This window comes from Corvus hawaiiensis, chromosome 26 (genome assembly GCF_020740725.1).
Source record: "Corvus hawaiiensis isolate bCorHaw1 chromosome 26, bCorHaw1.pri.cur, whole genome shotgun sequence".
In the NCBI taxonomy this organism is placed as follows: Eukaryota; Metazoa; Chordata; class Aves; order Passeriformes; family Corvidae; genus Corvus; species Corvus hawaiiensis.
The window spans coordinates 726225-739287 of NC_063238.1; the positions used below are offsets into that span (position 1 = coordinate 726225).

The 13063-nt window shown below is 41.5% G+C and overlaps 1 protein-coding gene across 2 annotated transcripts in view; it reads right to left on the reverse strand.

The window, feature by feature from the left end:
• Window positions 1-7798: 7798 nt before the first annotated feature.
• Window positions 7799-13063, reverse strand: part of LOC125317301 (ras-related protein Rab-10-like) — a 32788-nt gene continuing 27523 nt past the window's right edge. For both annotated transcript variants that reach the window (XM_048287060.1, XM_048287059.1), the window contains one exon: window positions 7799-8182. In XM_048287060.1, the coding sequence (XP_048143017.1) occupies window positions 8108-8182 (75 nt within the window). In that variant the 3' untranslated portion in view covers window positions 7799-8107. The remainder of the gene's footprint in view (window positions 8183-13063) is intronic.

The window sequence follows — 13063 nt, forward strand, 5'->3', positions numbered from 1 at the left end:
TGCCGCCGCTGCTGCTGCTCCCGCCGCCCCCCGGGACCGGCTGGGGCCGCCCGCCGCCGCCGCGCCTGGCCCAGGAAGCGCCATCCCAGCACTGACTAATCAACAGGGTGCGAGCAACGCCTGCGCAGCTGCCGCTCCTCCCCGCGCCGAAAAGGAAAGTGCCGGGCTGCCCGCCCGCCCGCCCGGCGCGGAGAGCCAGAGCCGGAGCCGGAGCCGGAGCCAGAGCCAGAGCCAGAGCCAGAGCCAGAGCCAGAGCCAGAGCCAGAGCCAGAGCCAGAGCCAGAGCTGCCAGAGCCGCCCAGCCCGTCCCTCTCACTCCACCCTCCGACCGCTCGCCCGACGTGCAGCCCGCACTTGGGCTATGTAGCTCTTATTTTAGTTTTCACCTGTGCGTCATGTATATGCGTGTGAATTCATGTATACAGGCTAGTGCACAGAAGTCACTGTTACTGCACACGCAGGTATTACATATATTGCGTAGTCAAAGGTCTCCAGACCATGGGAACATTTGTAGTCATTCGCTCTTCAAAGTGGCTTATGTGATAAAATCTTATATGATCCTCATAAGATATTTTACTTAATGTTACATTTTATTTTATACATTTTGATCTCCAGGCTGCCAGAGTGCAGAAACTCTGGGAAATTAAACCAGAAAAACTAACTGCTGGGTGGTTGCACTGTACTGTGCTCAAGTTTATTTTGTTCACTTCTGTGTCAAACCCGTTTATTTTATTGCACTAAACTTGGCTACATTTAAGCCTTCACTGTTGACTAGAGACAGAAAAGTGCCTTACAGTGATTAGCAAAACGACTGACAACAACCACAGCCAAAAATTCTCTCCAGGTGCCCGCTTCCCCATCTATCCTTGAGACTGCTGGGGATGGCAGAGCTCAGGGAAGAGCTGTGGTACCAAGAGCCCTCCTGCTGCTCACCCTTCCTCGTGGCCTGGGTGAAGGGCCAGACGCTGCTGCGTGCCTTTGTCACTGCTGGTGCCACAGCACTGCCAGCACGAGGAGGACTGAGACAGACATGCTCTTGTTCTGCTCTGCTGCAAGCAGAGACTGCGACTTTATCCATGGTCTCCAAGATGAAAAAAAGACCGTGGAAACTAGTCGACGTACAAGATTACAGAAAACCCAAGTTATCTTGCTTTAAGTGGATCTAGGTTGGCTTGAAGCTCATCCTGCTGGGGGTCCATGCTTTAGCTATACAGTATGGTGCAGGGTTTTCCCAACACGGTGAAAAAACATCATTCTATACACTCTGTCATGCTGCTGTTAGATCCTACCTACCAGAAAAGTTAGCTTTAAATTTTTTTTAAATTTAGCTTGAAAAGATACTTCTTTACGAAGTAGTTTCCCTTTTACCAAGTTCACCAAATGCTTTTCAACAACTTCAGTGAATTAAGCTACTGAAGTGCAAAGTAGTATCAGAGAGTGGATCAGGCGGGGAAGCACCACATTGGGTCATCTGGTCCAACCTCCCTGCTCAAGCAGGGTCATCCCAGAGCCCATGGCACAGGATTGCATCCAGACAGTTCTAGAATATGGAGAGAGGGAGTCTCCACAACTTCTTTGGGCAATCTGTTCCAGTCCATGGTCACTGCACAGTAAAGTTCTTCCTCACATTCAGAAGGAACTTTCTGTGCCTCAGTTTCTGCCTATTGCCTCTTGTCCTATTGCTTGGCATCGCTGAGGAGAGCCTGGCTCCATCCTCTTGACACCCTCCCTCCCTTTAGGTACTTACAAACATTGATAAAGTCCCCTCAGTTGTCTCTTCTCAAGGCTGAGCAGGCCCAGCTCACTCAGCCTGTCCTCATAACAGAGATGCTCCAGTCCCTTAATCACCTTTGCTGCCCTCCCCTGGACCATCTCCAGGAGCTCCATGTCTCTCTTGTACTGAGAACTGGACACAGCACAGAACTGGACACAGCACCCCAGGTGTGCCTCACTAGGGCTGAGTAGAGGAGTAGGATCACCACCCTTGACCTGCTGGCAGTGCTGTTCCTAATGCTTCCAGGACACCATTGGCCTTCCTGGCCACCAGGGCACCCTGCTGGCTCAGGGACAGCTCATTGTCCACCAGGACCCCCAGGTCCTCCTCCGCAGAGCTGCTTCCCAGCAGGTCAGCCCCCAGCCTGTGCTGGTGCCTGGGGTTATTCCTCCCCAGGTGCAGGACCCTGCAGTTGCCTTTACTGAATCTCAGACAGTTCTCTGCCCATCTCTCCCATCTGTCAAAATCCTTCTGAAGGGCTGCACAGGCTCTGGGGTATCGGCCACTCCTCACAGCTTTGTGTTGTCAGTGAACTTGAGCGCTGTTGCTAAGAGCACTACTGCTGAAATATGGAAAGCATGGCTTTAGCTCATTCAGGCTTGATGAGGTTTCCAGGTGCAGTATGTAAAGCAAAGCAGATCAGATCAGACTGAGATTCACCAGGACTTGAAGCACTAGTCTGTCAGGAATTGTTCTTAAACACTATCTTGAGTACCATTAATTCCAGGATAGATACCATCTCACAGCATACGCTTCTCTCAGACATCACGCACTTCTACTGTCTGGGAAGAAAAGCATCTTTCACACAGAAATAGTTACTGTTGATTTTTCTTCAAACATTTTTTCATTCTTCTGTACTTGATGTCCTACAGCCTTTAAGTCCGCCTTCCTGTAACTGTGTTTGTGTTCTCATCAACCAGTGAGAACCCAGCCCACCCTTAATCGTTTTACTGGAACAATGTGCATTTAAAAAAAACGTAACTTCTAGATACTATCCAAATTTCATTCAGTTGTCTCCAGGCAGAGATGTCATAATGCTCACATAATGCTCACTAGTATTTAAATGGCTTGCTCTTGCTCTTGGAGTCACTTTGTTATGTGTCCTAACTGTACTACAGCTCCACCTCCTTGGAATACATTCTAATATTATATAAATGGCATTCAAATCACCAGCACATAGCAGAAATTTGTTTTAACTGCACCTTATGTATAATTAACACTTCAGAGATAATTTTCCTGATGTCTAGCAATGCCCTAGTGTGATCTCTTACCAGGCTCCTACTGGTGCAAAATGCTAATGAAGCCACCAGACCTGAAGAGCAAATCCACCCCAGGGCCAGGGCCTCAGTTACACAACATCTTCGTTTTTGTCTATGTGCCTTTTAGGTGGTGTTCAGAGACAGTCTTTATGAATCAACAGTAAATTCTTGCCATAAAACCATACGCAGTGGCAAAAGGATTCAGAATAATTCCTGAAATTATTCTTAAATGCATTTTGAATTGACTTCACGTTGACTCCACAGCACATTTATGCAGCAGGCTGTCAAATCTGTAGTATATATTTATTCCATTGCCAATAACATTATTTTTAAAGCATTTCAGATCATCATCAGTTCATATCTGTGCTAACATCTGAAAAGGAATTGTTTACTACAAACTCATTTTAGTGTGAGTCTGGTAATATGCTTTACAGTGTAGTATGCATATATCAAATAAAACTGAGCTTTATACAGTAAGTTTCATGGAAACCATAATATTTGGTATTTCTTTAAAAAAAACCCCAGCAATTTGCATTCCTTGTTCCCATATGATTTTTTTTATACCAAAGGCCTGACTTTCCTAATATTTACAAGTCCAGTGGGATATAACAGAAGATGCAGTGATAATTTCAGAATCAGATCCTGAATTTCTTTCCCTGAATCACAGAATTACAAAATTATTTAAGTTGGATAAAACCACCAAGATCATCGAGCACAATCTTTGACCAAACATCACCTTGTCAACTAAACCACGGCACTAAGTGCCATGCCCAGTCATTTCTGGAACACTTCCAGGGGTGGTGTCTCTACCCCCTCCCCAGGCAGCCTGTTCCAATGCTTAACAACCCTTTCCATGAAGAAATTGTTCCTGATGTCCAACCTGAACCTTTTTTGGCCCTTTCTAGTGAGAGTGGTTTTTTTTCCCCAGTGGCACACTCCTGTAATCTACAATGAGTATGTTTGGAAAAAGGCAGTTGTTTTGCTCCAGAAGATGTGAAAAGGAGAGCACTCATGGTGCTCATGGAGCTCATGGAGTGTTAGATGAAGCATGCTGCATCAGCTAGCAGGAGCTAGCATCCTGCAAAAACTACCATGGGAACCTGAGTATCTGCATCTCCCTCAGGTGGGACTGGATCATACCTAAGGACAAGCAGTAGGAAATTCTGCAAGAAAGAAAAATGTATAAAAGAAATTCCTGTACTTGAAAGTCTCATTAGCAATAAAGAGAAGAAATCAAAATTACAAATTAATCTGACCTTTTAAAATCTATTTTCATTGTTAGAAAAAGGAGGAGGAATTACATGAAGGTTTCACCCAGAGAACTAGTAGCTGAACTTCTGTGAGTTCAGGACAGCTGAAAGTTCATCAGACATCCACTGCTGAAATGCAAAACTGCAGAATTTAATCTATACAGAGGAGAGGAAGGAAGTGAGATAAAGATTAAGTTGAATGAATCATGAGATCTTCAATGACCTGAAAGAAAATAAAAAGTAGGTCAAATTAGTAAATTATTAATAAATATATATACTATATATGGACAAAACCTGAAAGATAAGGTCCCAAAAAGTTAGAAAATTAGATTTTAAAGATAGCAAGCCTGTTGATAATATGCATAGTGAGAATACTAAGGAAAAAAACTGGTCTGCTATTCCACAGAGTGGGAACTCTATTTAATCATCACTGGTGATGCGGATACTTTCAACCTCAGTCTTCAATTTTAGAAGGCAAATGTGATTTCACTACTAGCACCACCAACAAAAGTCCAAGGCTAGAAAAATGAACAAATAAACTGGAAAATACATAGGCAAGTTAAAGATTTCTGCACAGACTGGACCTGATGAAACTCTCTCATGGTTCAAACTGTGTTAGAATTGCTACTGATTATTTCCAAGAATCAACAGAATGAGGTTCCGGAATGTGGTGGCCTGTTCACCCCCTAATTCTGTATGTTCATCCTGTTCCCTCCCTGGCCTTGGCCACTCCCTCGATTTCTCCCTATTTTTTCCTGTACCCCAACCCTGTCCAGGGACCGCCCCTGGGCCCCTGAGAAAACCATCCCGCACCCCGCCCACGCTGTCTCACCACCGCTGAACATCTCGGGGACAAGATGTGATTAAAGCCATCTCAAACCCTCATGAGAGACCCTTCTCTGCCTTCTTTACCACCACTGCGCTGTAACGCTGCTGGCTGCCGGAGCCAGATCGCGGGGCTGTCCGAAATGGACTCCGGGATGCGATCAATCGCACGGCCCTAGGAAACCCTCGCTGAGCTTTCAGGCTGCAGCAGCCTGCTAGGCAGAGTCCAGTGGTTGCAACACCAGAAAACCCAAAAGGGATTGCATCTCTCTTAAAGGAGGGAAGGAAATACCTCTACAAACTGATCAAGTGAATTTCTACTAAATAAAGAGGTTTTAACAGGCTTTGTGGATGGGGGAGAAAGACTGAGGATCGTAACAGTTTCTTATAATGTGCTCTTAACAAAAAAACCCCAAAAGAACAGTCTAGGCAACATAAATACAAAATTACTTGGAAATAATTAGTACTCCAAAGATGAAAGGATACATTGAACAGGATTTCACTTAAGTCCATCCTGGATCCAGAACTACCCAGGACTTTCATCAAGACCATTGATGACTGAACAAAATACACTTGCACTTGGGGACTGTATCTATAGGAAGAGGCTTCAACTATGCTGGACCACAACATTACAATTCAGAGGGATCTTGGCAGACTGGAGCACCTGAAATGCCACTGAACAAGGAGAAACAGAAGGTTTTTACACATCCAAAGGAATAATCAATTGCACAAGTATGTAGCAGGATAAAAAAAGCTGTTCTATGGATCACAAGCAGTGCTAGGCTACTTTGCATTATGCTGATGCTGGAATGCATAAGTAGGAGTATCACAAATAAGACAATGAAAAAATAATTTTAATCTATCCAGCTGTTTTTATTTAAACTGGAATAGTCTGCTCAGTTTCCAGGTCTACAGTCCAGGACAGTTGAGAACTAACTAAAGAACCTCAAGAGGAGGGAGACCAAAAGAGCAAAAGATTCTGAAAACCCAAACTACAATGGCAGGTAGGAAGCTCAAGAGTTCACTGGAGAGAAGAGAAAGAGAAAGAGAGAGAGAGAAAGAGAGAAAGAGAAAGAGAAAGAGAAAGAGAGAAGAGAAGAGAAGAGAAGAGAAGAGAAGAGAAGAGAAGAGAAGAGAAGAGAAGAGAAGAGAAGAGAAGAGAAGAGAAAAGAGAAAAAGAGGTGTTCACCTACGTCAAGAGGAAAGGGAGAACCTACTTTTCATGTGTACCAGTTAGGTTAGGTATTGGGAAATTTCCTGTTTACCAGACCAGTTAAGTAAGGACTGTTGGCACTCACAGACACTCTGAAATCTCTACCACTGCAGGTCCCTGACCATCTTGTTGCATTACTTCAGGGGCAGCTGATCAGAGATTGCGATATGATGAGAACCCAGACAGACTCTCAAAATCCCTTCCAGCACTATTTCCTTCCTCTGCTATGGTTTTAACGAAAGCAGGGATTATCCTTTGTTCCTTGCTTTCAGATTTGGTGATAAGCACTAGCTTTAGTGACTGGCCATGATGAGTAGTCAGGACACAGCCCATCCCATCCTTTTGCACCCTTTCTGCAGGCACATAACCCGGGCTAGGGGCACATGAACCTGGCACTATGCTCATGTGCTTCAGAGAGTATTTTCCAGTTGAGCTCCCTTTCTCAATACCAAATCTAATAATAATTTTATATCACGACAATCTGCAAACAGCCCTCAAAAAAGAACCAAGCATATTTCAGAAGATTAGTGGCATTCCAGAACAGTAAGCCAGTGGGGGTTAGTTATTTTGGATGTGCTGGGATGGCTCAAACTGCACAACAGCATTATTCATTCATAAATGGTGATAAAATGACCACATCTCCTATGCAAGGGGAAAAAAAAAAAAAAAGACAGTACAGTCACCACAATTCTTCAGGTTTCCCAACTCAGGTTTGCTTTTTGCTTGTCCTGCAGGTTTGAGCTGTGCTTGCTTTGCTTTGAAATAAAAAAAAAAAGCAACCAGCATCCTGATTCTGCCCTTGTTTAAAATTAAATAAGATATGCCCCACAGATTTTAAAGGTATTACAAGTCAGTATAAAACAGGTCTAAAAGAGCAGAATCAGATATCTCCTCTATTTATACTTTAAGAAAATAACATAAATGTATCACAATATCAAACAAAACCTTTTATTGTGATCATTTGTGACTTAAAGAACGTTTGAAAATGCAGGTATGCTGCTAACACCTGTGTAAATTATTTTAAGGAATTAAAAAATTTTATATCAGAAACATTACTATTACTACCAGATGCATTCTGTTGTTCCATGTTTTCTGAGTTCTTAGGAAGGTCCACCAATATACTCTAGGAGAAGATGTCCCTGCCCATGTTAGGGAGGTTGGAACTAGATGATCTTCAAGCTCTCTTCCAACCCTGACCATTCCATGACACCAATCTTTATATGGTTTATCCCTTTCTCTCAGACATCACCTTTGCAGAGTCCCTATTCAAGGGTACTGAAGTAGCATGTATGTTTCTGAAATGGGTATAAAAGAAACAAAGCCAAAAACTCTCCAAGACTTGTCTTATGGGATTGCAGTAAATATCAGGTACTTAAAAGTGGTGTTATATAATTTCATATATCAGAAGGTTGCTTGTGTGATGATGTCAATGTTCACTGTATTATAAATCTGGTATAAATAACACACACAAAAAAAGTGAAGGGTGTTTTTTTTAATAACAGAAAATTAGTACACTTAAGACTTCCTTCCTGCAAACATTTGCATTCAAACACTTTCACCCTGTGATGCATCTAATAATTCCAAAATCAGATAACTGTTTTATCTTCACATTAAAAATATGAAAATATAATATAAACATATAAAAGAATTTGGCAACAAAGTCTGTATAATGCCAAGGATGCCTAAACACTGTGTTTTTGGATTACAGGCTCACTTTTAAAATCTTGTCTGTTCCTTTGCAACACTTGGTATTTCCTGAAGAGAAAATGGAGTAAGAAACAGTCTATCAGAATGCACAGCAGGTTCTCTTCTTAGTTTCATTTAGAGACACAACGTCTAAGTCATGTAATACACAGGATTTCTGTAAAACAAAAGCAAACACTTCATTAAGATAACTAGAACACAACAGTTGAAAAGTTTGCTTTTTCACATACTTTAATGTAAAATATTTAGTGAAGTCACTGGATATATTTTTCCTTGAATATTTAATTAAATGATTGAAGTTTTCTAATAAATTAGATGGAAACCATCGCCCATGCAAGTCCCAGTTTGGCATCGTTACATTCTTTAGCTGCCTCATATATCTCTCCTAAATCTGAAGGTGACAGAAAGCGTCTTTTGAGGAGTCACTACAAGCCATATGTGCCAGTCCTGTAAATCTTTACTCACATGAACTGTTCTAGAAGTACAGGTTCTTCTGTTGACTACACCAATTTTAGCTAATTTTCAGTTAAGTACGCTTATCTTTGCAGTATTGAGCATGGGTTGAAAAAGTCCAGTTGAAAGGAACAGGAAATACACAGTATCAGTACCCACTAAAAAAAAAAGGCATGGGCTATTAACTGTTACAAAGGACATTAACTTGTTTTGTGAAATTCACTAAAATTCTCTTTTCTTGCCTTGCCTCTATTTAATAACCAGGAATACCCCCAAATGGAAACAGTTCAGTCTTTATCATGATGAACTATCAAAATAGCATTCCACCCTTGTAAAACATTTATGTACTGATTGCAAAATCAGATTATAACAAAAATGAAAATCATCAAAACCAGGACTCTTCCTTTCAGCAATGAACTCAACTAGATAATTAGTGTTGACCAGAGAAACAATCGAACCCAGTTGTGCAATGCAGTACATGTCGCAATCTTGTACTCTGAAACTATGAACACTGAACCCTGAACTAGGGCACAAAGACACAGAGAGTATTGTCACATGCCCAGGAAAATAAAAGCCCCAGCTTCTCTACCTGCCACCCTCCTGCCTGTGTCTTGGCAGGTTTACCAACTAAGTGCAGAGAAGTAAGTGAAACCACTGGATTCACCACATTCCTCTCTCAACCCAAAACCAACAGCCATAAACAACCATTTCTGACAATAAAGAGAAGCTTCCAGAGACAACTGCTAAGCTGGAACGAATGAAATCCAAAGCACAGGAAAAAAGAAAGGAAGAAAGGAAAAATGGCATAATGTAGTACAATGCTAATCATGATTCAAATTGAAAACTTACACCTACAAAGTCACAGGATAGTTGAACATTGACTACATCCAGAAAGATTCACCTAAAATTAGTCGGCTGCATCAGAACGAAGGCAAAATATCAAGTTTCCCACATGCTACAAATAAGCTTTATGCCTCTTTGGCTGAGAATATTCATCACTACCTAAAATGCTGGAGAAGATGCATGAATTTTTTTTCCTTTTTCCTTCTGTAGCCACAGTTCCAGCTCTTCCAGAGCGCTTGCTGCCCTGTGCCAGAGACATCCCCACAAAGAGAGCGGCTGAGCTCATTCCTCCCTGGGGCTGCAGGGACCCAGGGAGGCTTCCACAGTGCATGGTGCTGGGGGGAGAAAATGAAACATCTGGGAAGGCATCAAAAGTGATGGATAGAGAAAGGAGCAGAGGGCAGGAAATGTATTGTAGTGTCTAAACCCCAAGATGGATGCTGAAGCTGTCATCAGTAAAATTATTAGCAAATACTGTCTAATTGTAGAGTGCCTGCAGACTGTGACTTACTGATTCTAGGAATTTCTTGTCATAATGAATTATCTACATAATGAATTCTCCACATAAGGAAGAAATACAGCATGTGCACTTTTACTGGTTTTTTTTAAATTTATTTTTGAGTGGTAAGGACCAAGAGACGTAACATTTTTATTACTCTTGAGAATTACCCATGAATACCAACATGCAGCTTTATAGCTGCATGTTTTAAATTTTAGTTTTAACTAAAAAAAGTTTTAACTTTTCACGCAATTGTGGGAGGTACAGGCATTAGCTATTATGATTTCTGATGGGCAAAGACAGTATTTGGTAGTCTGCAAGCATAGACAGTAAATTTAAAGTATGAAGACCTTTTTAAAAAAGGGAGCAAGGTACAATCAAAAGTACACAAACCTAACCTTGTCATCTCAAGGAACAAGATACCACTCTGGTTTCGAGATAAGATTCTGAAGGGAAGATAAAAGCTTTGGAAGATAATGGTACAGTAAGAAATTTAAATTCACTCAATTGAGACCAAGAAATAACAACACTGAACATTGATTGTTGTGAACATCAACTAAGTATGTTTTGTTTCACCCCTGCTTTTTCTTGAGAAGAAAACAATCAGTTTAAGTAGTAAAAAAATTCTAGAAAAATCCCTGTTTGAACAGTTTCAGAATTCAACTTTCACTTACTTAGAGAAAACAGGTAATTCAAAGATGTTGCAGATTATACTTCAAGATCAAACTTTATGCTTTCAGTCAAAGGGGAGAAACATATTTCCTGAAACACTTAGGATACTTACTTGCATCCTTAGCATTTTACTACTTAATAGTACTTTTGGGTGGTGAGTAAGCTGCTCATGTATCCTTAGCAAGGATCCTCAGTACTGTTAAGCAATTAAGAATGGTGAAACATACTTGATAATGCAAAAGTTCTTATTAATCTCTAAAACCATTATTTGATAGTTCATCAACAAATTAGCCAGGACAGAAAGACAAGAACTACCACTCCACAAATAAAGAACAGCCATTTTAAAATCCATTTAAAAGCTGAGGACTCTTAATCACTTCAGTTTGTAAGACTGTTCCATACAGGGTCTTTGTGAAGCAAATAAGGGTCTGGGATCCACTTAAGCAAATGTGCTGCAGACGCATTTAAAAACTGCACATTCATAATCTAAAGACATATGACAAGTCCTGCATAAAGCATTGAAGCAATGATCAGATTTGGGCAATCCCATGTAGTGCTCAGCCTCAGCCAAGCCTTGGGAGAGGCGGGGCACCCCCTCTCCCGAAATTACAGCAGGGAGGTATGCAAATCTCTCCCACCTGTGAGAACAAGGCGGGCAGCATTCCTCCTCCAGGGCTCCACAAACACTAACACTTCCAGCTCACATTTCAGCTCAGCTTGCTGTAACTCACTGCCCCACAAGTCAGCCAACAAACAGCAAAAAACTGTGAAAAGGTGAGAAGAACCAAAATGGTACCAAGAAGCTGGAGTTTCCACTTGGGTATCTCGGGCAAAGGGGGGTTTTGAAAATACCGCCACAGACACACATGCCACTGTACCCTGCAGTGATCTCAGTAAGATGTTGAAACTTCCTGCTATCAAATACTAGTTTTTCCTGTTAAATAGCAGAGCAGACATCTCACCTAACTGGCAGGCATCTCTTCGAGCCAGTTTTAAATTTCCTACTTAAAACTGCCCCCCTGGCTGTCTCTCCTTCCCACTTCTAAGCAGAGTTTGTATGACTGGCATGCAATAGATACCTAGACACAGTAATTGTGATGAGATGGCTGAGTTACCAAATTTCCTTTTTTTTTCAATCAAGGCAAGAAAGCTAGGGTGGTATATGAAGGAAAATGTAATGAAGAAAAACTCCCACAACCTCTTTTAAAGGTTTTTAATGGAGTAAATATATAAATCTTCATTAAGCTCAGCTGCCCATTCCTTGCTGAAAATCTACCCACATCAATGGTGGGTCCACCTTCTCTAGCACCAGTTTTTAGTATTTTGATACTGGTTTAGTTATTTTGAAGGTGGGGCTCACTGTGGGTTTGAAAGAATGAAAGGATTTTGCTTTATCCCTATCATGTCCCAAGTCAAATTCAGACCTGGAGTGTTTGCTGAAAAATTAGGGGCTTTGGAGAAACAAACAGAAGAGACTGTAACTGAGGTTACTATTATTTATATCTTATATCAATTTTAAGGATTTTTATTCTAATTACAAAATGATCCTACTTAATTACTGCAATCATTTTGTTTATATTTAACAGTGATGGTCGACAAAGATTGGCAGAGAACTTCATGCAACCAAGTCCATGTGACTTCTGTGCCTGAACTGCCATTAGAGAGAGCTCAGTTATTAATAGTCCAAACACTTTCTATGCATTTTCCCTATATTCTGTAATTCTAATTATCTGTTCAAAATGCAAGACAGTAGTCTTGCAGTAACAATGGGCTGGACATGGCACAAGCAGTGTTAAGCAAGGGCTAGGGATATATTAGCAGGGAAGGCAATCATTGTGGGAACAGGGACAAGAGCAGGAGAGGAGGATATGAGGTCTGGCACAGCAGGATCTAGCTGCTGCTGACTACATTCCTCAAGAAATGTTGATGAAGGTCTTGTTCCCAAAGCCTGCTATTCCACCAAGCCTAAAACAGCTAACCCACTGGCAAAGCGTGGGGCTCTATCTCCCTCTCCTGTTACTACCACGTAGACTGTAGCAATGCTGTACTGCAATTAGTTATTTGACAAACTTGAGAAGACAGCTGTGGATCTCCCGTGAGGTTCCTCAACCCTACAGATCATCTAGGTGAGGTTTACTATAGTTGCATCATAAAAACTCTATTTAAGAGAGCAATATATCTTCAAAGTCAATATCCTGCAGAAGCGGCAAATGCCAGAAGTAAGCCAAGTCTCTAACTTTCTTTTGGTCTCCTGGAGCTTAATTTACTTAATTTGAATCATATGAAACCATATAGGCTAAGATATGGAGGCCTGTAAAATCAGTGGAGGGAGAAAGGCTCCTCCAAAACACAATTTTATCCTAGAGACTCATCTCTTTCCATTGAGTAGAGATGATTCCAGACAACCAGACTAGTCACGCAAATTTCAGCTGGCTAAGGTTGCATGCTAAGATGAATCTCATCCCCTATACACAGACATTGTGATTAAGTTTTGATTTACATGACCTAATTATATGCTACTGTTTCCAGAAGAATATCTGGCTCATTCAATGTCCAGAACAGACTTTTTAA